Genomic DNA, 17,643 nt, shown 5'->3' with positions numbered 1-17,643 from the left:
GTGCTGACGAGCTTTTGCACACTGCCAGGCAGACTCGCTCACGGGCTGGGGACAAGGAACCATGCCCACTCGTGCTGTCGCACACTTACCACCCAGATGTTGGAGCGGGCTTGGAGCTCTGCATTTACCCGGAAGCCACCAAAATCAGAGTCTATCTCTAGTCCACCCGTCTTGGCCAACTCAACATTGGGCTCCAGGCCCACAGCTGCCACTATGTGGTCAGTTTCTACCTGAGGAAAAAAAAGAAATAATTCAGCCAGGGGCGCCTGAGTGGCTCAGTCGTGAAACGTCTGCCTTCGGCTCGGGTCATGATCTCAGGGTCCTGGGATCGAGTCCTGCATCAGGCTCCCTGCTCGGCAGGAAGCCTGCTTCTCCCTCTCCCACTCTCCCTGCTTGTGTTCCCTCTCTCGCTGTGTCTTTCTCTGTCAAATAAATAAAATCTTAAAAAAAAAAAAAAGAAATAATTCAGCCAGTTACCACAGTTTCCATGTATGTCTATGGACATAGCAACTGTACTTTATTTTACTAAGAAGTGGAGCTTTACAAAAAAAAAAAAAAACAAAAAACAAAAAACGAAAAAAAAACCCAACTCACTGATTAACTTACATAACTCTGGTAAACAGATTTAAAGGTCTACTTTATAAACTTCCTCCAACACAAATCTACCCCACATTGTCGGAACAGAAATCTGCCACCCTTGTAAGGTCTCAAAAATCTGTGATACAGATGGGAGGGGGAAAGTGGTTCACAGGTGTCTACTCTGGCTCTCATCATTCTTATTTTAATGGAGGGAATAGTTCATTCAGAAAATTATGACAATGTTAACGGTGGCTGCCACGAAAACTATCTACCGTTATCAAATGAAGGAGTAAGAATGAGGAAAGGGGAGGGGAGAGCTGGAAGGTCTGGCAGCCCATCTTCCCCTCCTTACCTTCCGGCCATCTTTCAACTTGATGAGTAACTTGCCACCGCTGACTCCAACTGATTGCACAATAGCATTGGGAAGCACCTTAACCCCCTCTGTGAAGGCAAACAAAACCTGAGGCTGGGCGTGCGAGCATCCCACCTTCATGACGAGTAGGGAAGATGACTAAAGGCACCCCCTATCATAAAACCAGTAATCATCAGCTCGCAGGCAGCCTTGGGGAACTGCAAGAACCCACACCCACAGTTCATTTTCAGTACTTCTGGGAATTTGGTGCGTCAGATTCAGAACGCCTATTGGAACTTGGCTGAGTGGAGAATGGTAGAAATATTTCATCTGCCAGGTGATATGGCTTATGTCAAGGGGGTTCCCAAAGAAGCCAACTTTGCATAGGCCTCATTCAAAGGAAAGAGCGGCAGCATATGGAAAGTCTCTCTACCTCGTCTGACTTTTTCCATGGTCCAGTTGCTGAGGTATTCAGGGAGGATCTTTCCCATATTTCCTTTCTCAGGGAAGAGCTGAATCACTTCTGTACCCAAAGCTCGAGCTGGGAAGAAGAAACAGACTAGGTAGAGCAGGAGGCAAAAGCCAATCCTGGGAAGACAGGAAGAGAAGTGAAGGAGCAGCAGGTTGCCATTCGTGACACACAGGGCAATGCTGCGACCTAGGCCAGAGCTCCTATTTGTGGGGCACTGACAAGGCAAATATAACGGGCGCCAGAACTGCTGTCCCTGGATTCAACTACGCACCATGTACTAAGTGCATTACACCCAGGCATCCGCTCAGGCTCACACCTGTGCCTGTGGCCTCTGAACAGGAAGCACCCTCCTGAGAAGATGCCCTGACTTCACACAGCCGAAAACTGACATTAAGGAAAACGGCTGTCATGAAACATTCAAACTGGAACACACAGAGCTGTCGAACTGGGAACCATCGTGCATCTGAAGAAAGTCTGACTTTTACAGGGAATAGCAGTTCAAATATACATACAACTCTGTAGTCTACATTGCCCTTATCATCTTAATAACTCACTTTCCTTAATATTTTATTTCTTTTTTAAAGGATTTTTTTTAAAAAGATTTATCAGGGGGCGCCTGGGTGGCTCAGTAGGTTAAGCGTCTGCCTTCGGCGTGGGTCATGATCCCGGGCTCCTGGGATCGAGCCCCACGTCAGACCCCTCGCTCAGCGGGAAGTCTGCTTCTCCTTCTCCCTCAGTGTGTGCGCACGCGCGCTCTCTCTCTCTCAAATAAATAAAATCTTTAAAAAAATAAAAATTAAAAAAAAAGATTTATCAGATGCTTAACCGACTGAGCCATCCAGGCACCCCTAAAGGTTTTATTTTTAAGTAATCTCTATACCCAATGTGTGCCTCAAACTCACAACCCTGAGATCAAGAATCATACACTCGGGGCGCCTGGGTGGCTCAGTTGGTTAAGCAACTGCCTCCAGCTCAGGTCATGATCCTGGAGTCCCGGGATCGAGTCCCGCATCGGGCTCCCTGCTCAGCAGGGAGTCTGCTTCTCCCTCTGACCCTCCCCCCTCTCATGTGCTCTCTCTCATTCTCTCTTTCAAATAAATAAATAAAATCTTTAAAAAAAAAAGGGGGTCATACGCTCTACCAACTGAGCCAGCCAGGCATCCCCTTAATACTTTATTTCTGAGGAGTCCTGGCTTAGAGGCTAGAGGAAGGGAAAGAAAGCATTTCTGCTCAGTTGCTCAGATGACAGCTTTTTGGTCACTAAGGGATTCCTCACGAGAACTAAGCTCAGTGCTTAGCTTTTCACCATATAAATCTTTTTTCTTTTTTTTTTTTAAGTAAACTCTACCCCCAATGTGGGGCCTGAACTCACATCCCCAAGATCAAGAGTTGCATGCTCTACTGACTAAGGCAGCCAGGCACCCCTTACCACATAAATCTTAATCAAACTCCTTCTACTGATCCTGGCAAATGCATCCCTGGAATTTGTGAGAGCCCCAAAAAGCATGGGATATAAAACCAGAGAAAGAAAAATTGAGGTCACTGCCCAGTACTCACCCTTTCTGCCAAGAGCGCAGGCCAGTTCGCTTCCAAGGAAGCCCCCACCGATTATTGTAATTGACTTGACTTCCCGGGAGATCTTCTCTAAGGTTCTAAAGTCTCCAATCTGCAGGATCACACCAGTTTAGTCCACTCATTTCCCAAAGGGGCATAGGATAATACCAAGAAATATTTTCGGCTAAATCTTTGACATGTAATTTGCACATAAAATCTTCTCCTTGTATGAAGTGGCTCAATTATAGCCTCTGTTACTGATGTAAATTTCTCGCCCTTGGAACATTCCTTCTAGCATCAGTGGTTCTCAACTGGGGGCAGTTTTGCCCCCTCCCCCTCAGGGGACATTTGGCAATTTCTGGAGCCATTTTTGGTTGCCACAACTGGGGGTGAGGAAGTGCTCCTTGCAGCTAGCGGGTAGAGGCCAGGGATGCTGCTAAATATCCTATATGCACAGGCCAGCCCCTCATGACGAACAGTCATCCGGCCCAAAATGGCAATGGTGCCAAAGGCTGATAAACCTTATTTGATCAAGAATTTAAAGGATGATAGCAATCTTCTCAAATACCCGTAAGAGTGGCTGGAAAATTTCAGCAGGTGTCCCGAGTAAAGCACAGTGTTAAGAAGCAAAGCCCCCGCTTCCTTTTTCACTTAGGTACTCGAGTTTTCTCTTCAAAGTCTCCGCAGTAACATTTGCAATGCAAAATGCCAAGAGGCTATAAGGAGTTCCAATGACTCAAAGGCATCAGGAACAAAACAACTATGGAAGAGCAATCGGAAGGAACTATAGCAAGCAATAAAAAACACTAGATGTATTTTTCACCTAGGAGCTGAAAACCCTTGAGTGAGGTATTTGAGGTGCAGAGAGAGGAAGTGACTTGCTCAAGGCCAGATAACAAGTCTATAGAAGAGCCATAAATAGAGCTCCCATCTCCCAATTCCTGGGTGGTTACTTGGGGACCACATGATTATGCTACCTCTTAAAAAACCAAACAATGAAAGCACTAAAGCAGACAATTACCTTTCTGAAAAGCGTTGTTCTACTCTTCACCTCTGCTCCAGCCCTATCAATGGCAGACAGACTTCTTGGAGTGCCTCCTGGAAATAGGAGGAGGAAAACCCTTTAGCCCATCAAGCGGGGAGCTAGCCCAAACACTCCCCCCAAAAGGTGGTGCTGTGGCGAGCGAGGTTCTGCTGGTGCCACCTCAGCATCCACAAGACCCAGAGGCTTTGTTTCCCTTCACCTGGCCTCCCAGCAGGCTTCTGTCAATTTCCTTGGAGAAGCCATCTGTGAGTCTCTACAAAGGGCCCGCCCTCCCTGGAGATGGCCACAAGGCCTCAGTTTTTCCTTCCCCAATCCCTTCTAGAGGCATCGCCAGAAAGCATGCTATGTTTGTTTAAGCGACCGCTTCAGTCTCCTCTCTTGATTTCTGATCGGAAGTGGCAATGAAGCTGTGAGGCTGTATCACTTCTGGGGCACAGGGCGGAGAGCAGAGGGCAGGGGCTAAACGGGGAGAAGAAAAAAAAAGGCCATCCTCTTCAATACCCATCTGTGCCCTTACCCAAAGGAGCAGCAGGGGTACTCCATCTGATCTGCTGATCAGATGCCTGTAGTTAGCTGGGCTTTGCACCAAGAGAAGCCACCCACTTCAGAGAGACTGGGTTTTGGTTTTCTTAAGATTAAGTAATGCCTTCTATACTAAAACTCGAATGAGCTGTACCAGGGAAGAAATCTGTCTGGAGAAATACTCACCTGTTGCAATCAAGCACTTTTCATAGGTTATCTGAGAGCCATCGTTAAGTTTCACCATGTTGCCTCTCACGTCGAGCTGCACTACCTGGGACACACACAGAAAGACGGAGAGATGAGTTAGCTTAAAACGCTTTGGTATCGAGACATAATTCACATAACATTATACTTACCATGTTAAAGTGTAAAATTCGTGGTTTTTAGTATATTCACAAGGTTGTGCAACCATCACCACTATAATTGTAGATCATTTCCATTACCCCAAAAAGGAACCCTGTACCTTTCAGCCGTCAGCCCAGTAAGAAGAATTCGTTCTTGACCCAGGGTGATCCTCAAGAAACCATTTCTAAGTACTCACTGGCAGCACAGTTTCTGGTACCCAGCCTCTTCAAGTGGTCATACTTTCTTAAGCAGCCAACATTAAAACAAATCCCTGCAGTACCCAAAGTCCCTGCCCAATTTGTGGAAATGGAGAACAGAGACAGACTTTTCTGCTTGGCTTTTTTGGAAACCTTATTTCCTGGTTAACAACGCTCCTACATCCTCAACATTTTTACAAGATGTTCTAACTTCTACCCTTCGCTAGAACTCAGCTCTCCCGCCAAGGATGGCTCACATGTAGAGACCGCTCATTCACGCACACTCCTCCCCCATCACACCCAGGGCTGGGGGTGCTGGTTGCTGCTGCTGCTTCCAGATTCGTGGGCCCTCACGCCCCTCTGAGAAGCACCCACCTACATCCTACCAGTCACTGTTATGCAGCCACCTCCCGGTCACTCCTCGTTCACTGAAGACCTGGGAAGCTGGCTCATCCTTTTCCTCCCGAGCCACATCCAGAATCCTCTCTCTTAAAGCTCTACTTCTACCTTGAATATCCCATTTTTTGGTCACAATTTTCCATTCTTCCAGCTTTTTTTCCAGTCCTGCTGTCACCTATACTCGCTTTTTATTTTCTCTGCTTACCCAGTGGGCTGTTCCATTCCAACTAATCTGGGCCCATGCTAGATCACCCAAACTGTTCTCCTGCTACCACCTCTAATTTCCTTGCACCCTCCTCTTTCTTACGGTGAAGAGCTTGAGATCTGGAGTCAGAGAGACTAGAGATCCAGTCTCTGCTCCCCTCTCTACTAGCTGCGAGGCCATTCGTTCAAGACATACTTATTAAGCACCTACCATGTCAGGGACTGCGTTAAGTGTTAGGGACATGATGGTGAGAAAAACAGATACCTTCCCTGTCTCCAGAGTCTAGTAGCCAAGGCAGACAATTTAACATATACAATCAAGAGTGAGAAATGCTCTGATAAGGGCAGTACAGGTAGCTCTAGGGACATGTGATAGGGGCCCTCTGTGGAGCTTTCTGGAGGCAACGACATAAACTGGGATTGGATGGGTGAGTAGTTTCTTTAGCCTTTGGTTTGTCCTTGGGTAAGCTCTCTCTTCAATCCAACCCCACTAACTCAACCGTCACACTGCTCACTCTCAGATAACCAACCACCTGGTACCCTAGTTTATTGCAAGAACAAGTGAAGCCATTAGATGTGATCCTCCTTGGCTTCCCACTTCCCAACCCCCACTTCCGTCCTTCCAGCTTCTGGGATGAGGTGTCCTTTCTGTGCTGTTTCTGTGCCTAAGCCCCATTCCCTTCCTTTCTCGCCCAGAACCATCTCCTGGCAGTTACCACTCACCACCCCCTTCTCTGCTGACATCTGAGGCCTTCAGCCTGTTAACACACTTTGGTCTGTCCCGTCCTCAGAGCCCCACCTCTGACTCTACGTCCTTCTTGAGTTCCTACCAATTGCCGTCTCCCTTTTCTCATTTAAACTTTTTGAAGAAGTACTTCATCCTCTTTTCTGACTTCACAATGACATCTGAGCCACTAAGTCTATATGGCTCATTTTACAGTTTTCTTCCGGCCAGAACCCTTTGCTGCAAGGAGGATGTGATCATTCTTCTTGAAACTCTCTCCAACCTCGCTCAGCCCCTGCCCCGGGCTCTCTTCCTTTAACTTCTTTCCTAGTTCCTCTGTGATCTCTTCAGCCTGCCTCCTAAAAGTTGGGTTCCCCAGGGTTCCATCCTTGCCCCACTCCCCTCTGACTGCAAAGCTCTCCACAGGCAGCCTCATCCACTCTCATGGTTTCAACCCCTACACATACGTGGATGATTCCCGAATCTCTATCCGAGCCCAGACCCCTCCTCTGAGCGTCACAGTCACATATCCAACTGCCCACAGGCCATCTCCACAAATATATTCCATTTCGCATGTAACAATCCGAAACTAAATTTTCTTTCCCCCTTAAACTAGGTCTTCCTCTTGTAACGTCTCTCTCACCTGGGGCTACACCACCACCTACTACACCAGCTGGAAATCAGAAAGGCATCTTTGCCTCCTCCCTCTCCCTCATGGCCCACCTTCAATCTATCCCAAGCATCGAGGCTGCCTTCTAAGCATGTCTCCAGTCTGTCTCCCACTGTCACCTCTCTATCAGAAGCTATACAACAGTGTTATTAAGAGCTTGGGCTCTGGAGTCAGAATTTTGGAGTCAGACAGATATGGGCTCAAATTCTGTCTCCACCATTTATTAGCTATTTGATCTTAGGCAAGTTAGTTGACCCTTTTTTTTTTTTTTTTTAAGTAGGCTCCATGCCCAATGTGGGGCCTGAACTCACGACCCTGAGATCACGACCTGGGCTGAGATCAAGAGTCGAACGCTTAACTAACTGAGCCACCCAGGCGCCCCACAGTTGACCTCTTTTTAATCTCACTTTCTTTTTCTATAAAATGGCAATAATAATAGTACCTAGCTGGTAAGATTCTCATGAGAAAATGAGATAACAGCTGTAAAGCACTTTAGAACCGGGCTCTCTGCCACCGCTACTACCACCCCATCACCGCGGCCGTCACGGCCGCTACTGCCCTAATCTGCTCTGTCATCTCTCGCCTAGATTACTACAGTGTCTTCCAAATGGTCTACCTCTAGTCTTGTCCCCCTGAAATCCATCCTCTTCAGAGCCAACACAGGGATTACTTAAAATTCGATCTGTTCTATATCCTTGTCTAAAATGCAAGAGCCCCTCAGGGCCCATGGGGAAAAGCTCAAGTTCTTCTATACAACAGAGCTCTCCATGGTCAGGACCCTGTGTAACGTCTCGCTTTCATCTCTTGCCGTTCTTTAGCTTATACTTTCTGCTCTGTCAGTAGCTAGCTGCTTGTTTCCCTGCACCAAAGGTGCTTTTTCATACCCCCGTACCTTTGCTTATGCTGTTTTCTACTTGAATTCTCTTCACTTACCACGAATCTGGTGAATTCTTCTTCATTCCATAAAATTTCCCATTCTATAAGACCTCCTCCTCCAGGAAGCCTTCCCTGAAATCACCTCTACACTGGGCGTGTTTCCCAGTAATTCCCACAATACACTGTGCCTATCTTTCTTACTCCACATCTATGTGTTAGGATTATCTGTTCATGTTTTTTCTTAAATACTGTTAAGCCCTAGAGAGCAGGGCCTGTGTGTTATTTACACACAGAGGATACTTAATACCTAATGTCTCATTACCAGCTTTTTTTTTTTTTAAAAAGACTTTATTTATTTATTTGACACAGAGAGACACAGTGAGAGAGGGAACACAAGCATGGGGAGTGGGAGAGGGAGAAGCAGGCTTCCCGCAGAGCAGGGAGCCCGATATGGGGCTCGATCCCAGGACCCTGGGATCATGACCTGAGCCGAAGGCAGCTGCTTAACCGATTGAGCCTCCCAGGCGCCCCTCATTACCAGCTTATCCATAAACCTATATCCACCTCCTCTGCCTATGTTTCCTTACAGAAGAAGTGGGCTTACGCCTAGCAAAGGTCAATTCTCCACTTGTGCTCTGGATCCCATCTACTCTGGACTTTGCTCCTTCTGATAACCCTTCCCTCTCCACTGGAACATTGCCATTAGTTTACAAATACACTCTAACACCTCCCATTAACAAAAATGAAACATAACATAGCAAAACAAAACCCTCCCTGGACCCCACAAATGCCCTCCAATAACTGCTCCCATTACTCAGGCACTCACCTTTGTAAAGTCTAACGATACTTCCCATGCTGACATAATGCCTGAATTATTTTACTATCCTGAATAATATACCGCTGTCAATCTCTTGTCATCAATAATCCCAAAGAAATGTTAGTGTGGAAAATAGGAAGACAAAGGAAGGGCAGAGGAGCAAATCTGGAGAAGGATCAGATTCAGGGTCACTGTCCCCAATGGTTTGACTTCTCTGGGAAAGTTTAGTTGACATGCTTCTCTAGGCTTTGAGATTAGTGCTTCCCCCAAGAAGAAACACCACGCAGTGAAGACTGGCAAGAGCAAGCCTAAAATGACTCGATCCTTCTTTGATGAACTATAATGGCAGGACAGATGTAAATGGTAGTGCGAATACAAGTCACCATACTTGCAGCCCACATGGAGTTTGACAAGGGAAGCGGCCTACTAGCTCACCTTCTTCCCAGTGAGGACAGCCACACCACCATTCTCAATGTGAGGCAGGTCCTGAGCAGAGACATAGAAAGAGGGTGGCTGGAAATATATGCTGTATAGAGAAGAGGGAGAAAATGTTATAAGCACCTGGAACTGCCATTAACTTCCCCCATAGCTTTAGTAAAATTGTTTCAATCATGAAAACTCTTAGGAACATTTTCCAGAGTAAGTTTCCAAGTCCAATAAATCTTGGTAGTGACTTATTTACACAGAGGTATTTTAGACTAGTGGTTCTCACCTGGGGGCAATTTGGCAATGCCTAGAGGCATTTCTGGCTGTAACAGCTTAGGGGGAGGGAGGCTTCTGGTATCTAGTGGGCAGAGGCCAAGGATGCTATTAAACATCCTACAACGCACAGAACAGCCCCCACAACAAAGAATTATCCAGCCCTAAATGCCAATAGTACCAAGGTTGAGAAACCCTGCTCTGGATTTAGGTTCAAATTTAGAACAAGAAAGGGCGCCTGGGTGGCTCAGTTGGTTGAGCGTCTGACTGCTGATTTCGGCTCAGGTCATGATCTCAGAGTGATGAGATCAAGCCCCGTGTCGGGCTCTGTGCTCAGCAGGGAGTCTGCTGGAGATTCTTTCTCTCCCTCTCCCTCTGCCCCTCCACCCATTGCACACACTCTCTCTCTCTCTCTCTCAAATAAATAAATCTTAAAAAAAAACAACAAAAAACCCCCCAAATTAGAACAAGAACACCACCCAGGGAGCTGGTATTCACACATCCACCCGAATGAGTTGTCCAGAATGGTGCTGATCAATGGACAGCGAGGTCTCGCACCTGAGAGGACTTTGCCACATTAGCTATGAGATATTAATGAAGGGATGGCTAACATAATTGACAGTATGCATCCTGCTTGAGAATAGAACATGATAATGGGAGTGAGGGAGGTGGGTAGATCTGTAAAACTTAGTCCAGTATCAAAGCGATCACTAGAGAGAAAAAAACTAGAACCCAAAAACATGGTACTGGAATCCAGAGACCCATGGAGTCCTATAGAAGGAGAAGGCTTCTGGACCTGTCTTTCCAAGTCTTTCATGCAAACATCTTTATAAGGAGGTTCTTCCTTATAGTGTTTCCACTCCATTCCCGCAATTCTGCACGCCTACTAGGGTGTCAAGGAAAACTCCAGAGAACAGTGTCTTCTCTTTTGCTTTTACAGGAGACACCTCGGCAAGTGTAATGTAAGGAAGTGACAACACAGGCCGAGCTGATCTTCACGGCAGAAGTCTAACAGCAAGGTCCCGGAAATAGGTGCATTAGTCCTTCGGAGGCCAACATTACAGCTTTACTTGTTGGCAGATCGGGTAACAGAATCCAGGACTCTTGCCATTACCTCTACACTGTGCCAAGTGTGCACCACAGCAGACTCCACACGGTCTGTGCAAACTCCTTACCAATGCCCTGTGCTTAGTTCAAGTTGCCAGTCAGGCCCATTTTACAGAAGTGAACGCACCTTCTTTCTTTTCCGTTCCACTGTCTGAATCGCAGCGTCTTTGTGACATTCGGATCATCTGAAAACCACAGTTCTTTTGAAAGAGGAGGTCGCATGTATGGCAGCTCAGGATCTTCAGACACAATCAGTACCTTCAGATAGAAAATGATGACAGTTATCACAGCCAAGTCATTTAAGAGGCAGATGTCAAAGTGCGGACACTGGCTAAGTACTTGCAGACTCTACCCTCTGTGCCAAGTGGAAGAGTGTGTGCCTTACCCTGGCCCCAGGATCCCGAGCCCGGATGGATCTGGCTGCAGCAAAAGCAGCGGTGCCTCCCCCGATGAGCAGGAATGGGACGTGACTTGGTACCCTGACTTGAGGAACTGGTTCTCTTTCTGGAGCTGTAAGCAACACACCAGACAGGGTGAATTTTCTTAAAATGTCAGATGACTCCTTGCCACTATTTAAAGTTTATTTATTTATTTTTTAGTAATCTCTACACCTGACATGAGGCTTGAACTCATGACTCTGACCGAGATCAAGAGTCGCAGGCTCCTCCAACTGAGCCAGCCAGCCAGCCGCCTCTCCTTGCCACTATTAAAAAAAAAAAAATCACCTTGTACTTGTTTCAGTCCTTTACATAAAGCTAGCAAAGACTGTACCTACATTAATCTTGACAAACTTCACAGCAGCCTGATGAACAAGAAAAGCAAGTACTTTTTCATTTCATAAGTGAAAAATACCCCCCAAAGAGGCAAATGATTTGGCCAACGTCATTCATTCATTACATCTGTCAGAACCAGAACCTAGCTTAAATAGTCTAGCTATTTGTAAAATACATCAGAAAGTATGTATCAGAAAGCTTCTGCTCTTCCCACTAACTTCCTAATGATCAACAGAAAAATACCAAGTTCAGTTTCACCTTTTGTTAGCAGCAAAAGGGGAAAACCCAGGTCAATTGGGGATTATTATACAATGTTCAAGAAAAAGGAGGTGTTTTGAAGAAAGCAATGTAAATCGCCCACCCAGAGTTGTAGGGCTTATTAAGGGATTAAAACATTTCATTCTGAAAAATCAAGCCAGTCTTGGGGATGGAAGTGACAGCTAGTGCTATATGCTTTAGGAAAACAAATATATCTTTAACAACTTGAAAACTCCAAAGACTCTAAAGGGGAACAAAACAAACCAAAAGAATTTCCTCATTGGAAAAAAAAAAGGCCTTCATGTCTTTTCCAACAATTATCCTCACCAAGCTTGCCTTTTGAATTTAAAGCTTGCCTTTTAAAAATTTTTTATTTATTTTTATTTTTTAAATTTTATTTTATTATGTTAATCACCATACATTACATCATTAGTTTTTGATGGAGTGTTCCATGTTTCATTGTTTGCGTATAACACCCAGGGCTCCATTCAATACATGCCCTCTTTAATACCCATCACCAGGCTAATAAAGCTTGCCTTTTAAGAGTCTAATATATTAAAAAAAAAACCAGCCAATCATAATCCTCATTAATGACTATTCTCAAACCCAAATTCCAGTCAAATACCTTAATAAATTGCTCCCAGGTCTGGGGTAATTCCACAGTTTCTGGAAGCTTACAATCTCACAGCATTGTCATGTCTGTAAGACATCTGCAAAGCATAGCACCCAAACTGTTTTTAACTTGCCCTTCATATACTGAGTCTCAAATAATACTCACCAGGTGACGTGGCCCTTTTCTGTTTCTCTTCTGGTGTCAGCCCTAACCCTGACATTCTTTCATCATATCTTTTTTGATCATCTTTTATAGTCTTGTAGGCCTGCAGATCCAAACATGGAGAAAATTTCATCATAAAGCTAGCTCATACCATAAGTAATATCATTATCTTTCAATTAAATGAGAAACTTTTGTCTACATGAAGTAAGTTCTATATTAAAATCACTAAGGCAAAATTATTTTCTCAAAAAAATATCGGGTATGTACACACTTGGTCTAAAAAGAACGTAGGCACACCGATGAAAAGGTTCCAGTTTCAAATTTCCTTAGGCTTTATGTAAAGAATTTTCCTTATATTGAAGTCTGAAGGTACAGCTAAAGAAAAAAAGGAAATCATTTTTTTTATTTTTTCATTTTATTTTTTTTATTTTTTAAAAGTAATCTCTATGTCCAACGTGGGGCTCAAACTCACGACCCTGAGATCAAGAGTCACATGTTTTACGACTGAGCCAGCCACGTGCCCTGAATTACACTGATTTTAATTTTTACAAACTTTTATAAAGAAATAAGACAAATGTATATTCATGAATACCTGAATGACTTTCCTCCCCTCTTAAGCTGTCTTTACCATCTTTTTTTAAAAAAATTTTTTTAAAGAAAATCATTTTATACTAGACGAATAAAGGGCTAAACTTTATTATTTTTTAAAGGTTTTATTTATTTATTTATTTGAAGATTTTATTTATTTGACAGAGAGAGACAGCGAGAGAGGGAACACAAGCAGGGGGAGTGGGAAAGGGAGAAGCAGGCTTCCCGCGGAGCAGGGAGCCCGATGCGGGGCTCGATCCCAGGACCCTGGGATCATGACCTGAGCCAAAGGCAGACGCTTAACGACTGAGCCACCCAGGCGCCCCTTATTTATTTATTTTTAAGAGAGAGAGAGAGAGAGCACGAGTGGGGGGAGTGGCAGAGGGAGAGGGAGAAGCAGACTTCCTGCCGAGCAGGGAGCCCAATGTGGGGCTCAGTCCCAGGACCCCGAGATCATGACCTGTGCCGAAGTCAGAGGCTTAACTGACTGAGCCATCCAGGCACTCCAGGGTTAAATTTTATAAAAGGGGTTTTGGACCATGCTTAGCTGTGGATACTAGCTGTGAAACGAAGCTATACAGTTCTGGGTAGGAAGCTGGGACATTATGTTTTCTTGGGAGACGTCCCAAGTTTTGCTGGGTACTCGGCTAATGCCCTGAAACATGACTGCCTGTATCCTAGTCTTACAGAGTAACTCATCTTTCCCTCAATAGTCTATCCTGCTTTTGACACTTAGGTATTTACCAAGGGTTAAATACCTTGCTTAATCACCTATTTCAAATCTACTATCTTCTCTAGCTGTTCAACTTGAAGTGTCTGTTAGCATTATGACTAGTTTTTTTTTTTTTTTTTTTAATGTACAGCACTGGAATTTATTGGAGATTTAAAAAAAATAGGCAAGAATGACTTGTTTTACTTTTGCTCTTTTGTACCCCAAAGGCTCAACAAGATGAAAATTTAAGTAACTGATGTTAACTGAAATCCCAGGTCGTTAATTAATTGGAGGAGAAAGTAAGGACAATCAGAAGTGTCATAAAACATGTTTGAAGAATATTTTTTTTAGAAGATTTCATTTATTATTTATTTGACAGAGAGAGAGAGAGAGAGAGAGAGCACGCAAACACAAGCAGGGGGAGAGGCAGAGGGAGAAGCAGGCACCCCGCGGAGCAGGCAGCCTGACGTGGGGCTCAATCCCAGAACCCTGGGATCATGACCTGAGCTGAAGGGAGATGCTTAACGGACTGAGCCACCCAGGCGTCCCTGAAGAATATTTCTATGAGCCCTTTACAGAGCAGCCCATTAGGCAGTGGGCTATAAGGAGGAACCTGGACCCCAGACTTAACATTTATCAGCCTGGAAATATCTAACATATGGTATGAATGGGTTGGAAAATTAAGGATGGTATGTTAAAAGTGAATGGCTATTCCTTGAATTCACCACTAAATTCATCACATTAATAAAATGAATTCAACTGACATCAATTTCAGGAATAAAGTTTTTACCTTGCCATCAGATACCATACACGAATCCAGTATTTACCCACACCTAAAAAAAAATTTCTTTTAAGAAAGGGAATTTTACATAAAAAGATGGCTTAAAGCTGGTCAACATGAGTGAACAGAGAAATGAACTGGGGTCATGTTTGGACGGAGAGAGATAGCCAAAAACAGCCTAGACCCAGTGGCTTCACACGTGAGGGGTAGAGTAGACCAAGAAAAATCTTTTTTTTTTTTTTTAATATGGCACTCTGTGACCTTATCTCTTGGTGCTCTTCTTAACCACATTAGCCTATTTATTGTTCTTTTTTTTTTTTTTTTAAGATTTTATTTATTTGACAGAGAGACAGACACAGCGAGAGAGGGAACACAAGCAGGGGGAGTGGGAGAGGGAGAAGCAGGCCTCCTGCCGAGCGGGGAGCCCCATGTGGGACTCAACCCCAGGACCCTGGGATCATGACCCAAGCCGAAGGCAGACGCTTAACGACTGAGCCACCCAGGTGCCCGACCAAGAAAAATCTTGAGGTTTAGTGGGGAAAGGACAAAAATGAGGGTTGTCATATATTTATATATTTACGTATCTAGTTTTTAAGTAAATATTCTGATATAAAAATGTTTGCAGACATACTAAATAAAAATTTACTTTTCCCCCAAGTATTACTGTATTCCCAGTTTGCACAGATTTCCAATTAGTGGCATGAATACATGTCGGGTTAAGAAAAACTACAAATCTGTGAAAAATATCACTGGAGACAACTTTTCTAAACAGATTAATATGGCAGTGTTTATTTGTCTTGAAGAAATTTGAAAGGAAAAAGGTCATTTTATGAGGCAATATGATTTTACCAGTTGAACAACCAGTTGAACAAGTTGGGCAAAGGGCCCCAATACTAAATCTCATTAAATAGTCTAAAGGCTACTTAGGCTCTGCTCACTGACAAGTAACAGGACTGAGATCAGATCTGTCTACAGTCCTAGACAAAGTCATTAGCAAGACAAGGAGGAATGTCCACATCTACACCAATCAGGAGTTCCTATTTGCAATCTAAGCCAAAGACGTGCTGTTCAGATCAGTGCTTTTCAAATTAAGGTTGCAACCCATTAGTGGGCGGTAAAATCAATTTAGTAAGGTTATAATCAGCATTAAAAAAACAAATAGAAGAGAATAAAACTATCAGAGTATGTCACACCTACTAAGTATTATTTTGAATTTTGTTTGAGTTTTATGTATTTATAGTTATATAACAGGTTGCCAGATAAAATGTAATTTTCTGTGAACTGTGGTGAGAAATGTAAAAACCACTGGTTTAAAGTACAGACCCCAAGGGTGCCTGGGTGGCTCAGTTGGTTAAGTGTCTGCCTTTGGCTCAGGTCATGATCCCAGGGTCCTGGGATCAAGTCCTGTGTCCTACTTCCTGCTCAGTGGGGAGTCTGCTTCTCCCTCTCCCCCTCCCCCTTGCTCGTGCCCTCTCTCTCCGTCTCCCTCTCTCTCTCAAATAAGTAAATAATAATCTAGGGGCTCAGTTGGTTAAGCAGCTGCCTTTGGCTCAGGTCGTGATCCCAGGGTCCTGGGATCAAGCCCCTCGTTGGGCTTCCTGCTCAGTGGGGAGTCTGTTTGTCCCTCTCCCTCTGCTTCTTCCCCCGCTTGTGCTCTCTCTCACTCACTCTCTCTCTTTCAAATAAATAAATAAAATCTTTTAAAAAAAACAATCCAGGGGTGCCTGGGTGGCTCAGTCGTTAAGCGTCTGCCTTTGGCTCAGGTCATGATCCCAGGGTCCTGGGATCGAGCCCCACATCAGGCTCCCTGCTCGGTGGGAAGCCTGCTTCTCCCTCTCCCACTCCCCCTGCTTGTGTTCCTGCTTTCGCTATCTCTCTGCGAAATAAATAAATAAAATCTTTTAAAAAAAAAAATCTAAAAAAAAAATAAAGTACAGACCCGGAGCAAACATTTCAGAAAAATTTCCCTTGTTCTTAGTTCCGCTCTCTTAGTTTTTTTTTTTGGGGGGGGGTGCGGTAAAGAGCTCCCAACTCAGTAGTCGCTAAAATAGTATTTGTACTCAAATTAGGAACACTTCCTCATGTGAGAGAGAAAAGTTATGAAGGAACAGCACTGTGGACTGAATGTGTGTCCCCCTCCAATTCTTATGTCGAAGCCCTAACTCCCAATGTGATGGTATTTGGAGATGGGGCATTTGGGAGGTGATAAAGGTTAAATAAGGGGGGGCTTAATCTGATAGGGCTGGTGCCCTTATAAGAATAAGAGACTCCAGAGCTCATGCTCACTCTCTCTCTCTCTCTCTCTCTCTCTTCCCCGTGTGAGGACATAGGAGAAGGTGGTCAAGCCAGGGAGAGAGCTCTTACCAGAACCCGACCATGCTGACACCCTGATACTGGACTTCTAGCGTCCAGACTGTGAGAAAATACATTTCTGTTGTTTAAGCTACCCAGTCTGTGCTATTTTGTTATGGCAGTCAGAGCAGACTAACAAACACTAAATAACTTCTAGCCACATCTCATCAAATCTGAACTCCGATTTTTAAGTTCTTGTTAGATTAAGACCAATTTCAGAGGATAAAAACCTAAGCTACCTCAGATCACATTTTAAATGACTTAAAACCCAATATAAAACTTTACAGAATAGTTCAATAACAGTTGTAGGTAGACAAAAGCTTATCATTTAACCTGAAACCACTATAATCTAGTAGCTTTACTATTACCAGTGTTGGATAAACACAGAGGGCAATGAGGCATTTAAGTGAATGGCTTGAGAGGAACTTGTGCTTCGGAGATATTTCCAAGGAGGAAGAAAGCAACAGTGACTCGTGGCCCTGTCTTGTGGCCTGGCATCAAGAGATTTGCCTGGCCAGCTCTGTGAAGGCCATCCAACTCTGGTACAGCAACATAAACCAGAGGTTTAATAGGTTTCAGCTGGTACAGACATATCAGATGCAAACACTTCACATCTATTTTGGAATGAATGGGGTGGCACTGACAGCAGAAGTCGAGAGCTAGGCAATGGAAGAGGTAAGGCTCAGAGGGCAGTATCTAAATCATGAATGAGAGGCGTTTACAAAAGCAGTCTACACGAATGTGTTATAGCTTGTACCACTTCAGCCACTAGTTTGACCAAATTAGAGATTACAAAAGGGACACTGCCAAACGAATTTACTTTGAAATAGAGGTTGGGGGTG

General features: G+C 44.4%; 1 protein-coding gene across 2 annotated transcripts in view; it reads right to left on the bottom strand.

The window, feature by feature from the left end:
* Positions 1-17,643, bottom strand: part of AIFM1 (apoptosis inducing factor mitochondria associated 1) — a 33,396-nt gene that overhangs the window by 6,521 nt on the left and 9,232 nt on the right. For both annotated transcript variants that reach the window (XM_078065004.1, XM_078065003.1), the window contains exons 3-12: positions 12,372-12,471; positions 10,948-11,072; positions 10,690-10,820; positions 9,192-9,282; positions 4,711-4,795; positions 3,979-4,055; positions 2,961-3,069; positions 1,365-1,472; positions 932-1,020; positions 90-230 (exon numbers count right to left, since the gene is read on the bottom strand). In XM_078065004.1, the coding sequence (XP_077921130.1) occupies positions 90-230; positions 932-1,020; positions 1,365-1,472; positions 2,961-3,069; positions 3,979-4,055; positions 4,711-4,795; positions 9,192-9,282; positions 10,690-10,820; positions 10,948-11,072; positions 12,372-12,471 (1,056 nt within the window). The remainder of the gene's footprint in view (positions 1-89; positions 231-931; positions 1,021-1,364; positions 1,473-2,960; positions 3,070-3,978; positions 4,056-4,710; positions 4,796-9,191; positions 9,283-10,689; positions 10,821-10,947; positions 11,073-12,371; positions 12,472-17,643) is intronic.

The sequence above is a fragment of the Halichoerus grypus genome, chromosome X (genome assembly GCF_964656455.1).
Source record: "Halichoerus grypus chromosome X, mHalGry1.hap1.1, whole genome shotgun sequence".
Classification (NCBI taxonomy): domain Eukaryota; kingdom Metazoa; phylum Chordata; class Mammalia; order Carnivora; family Phocidae; genus Halichoerus; species Halichoerus grypus.
Note: the sequence above shows the minus strand (reverse complement) of the source record. Positions and strands in the feature narration are given on the sequence as shown.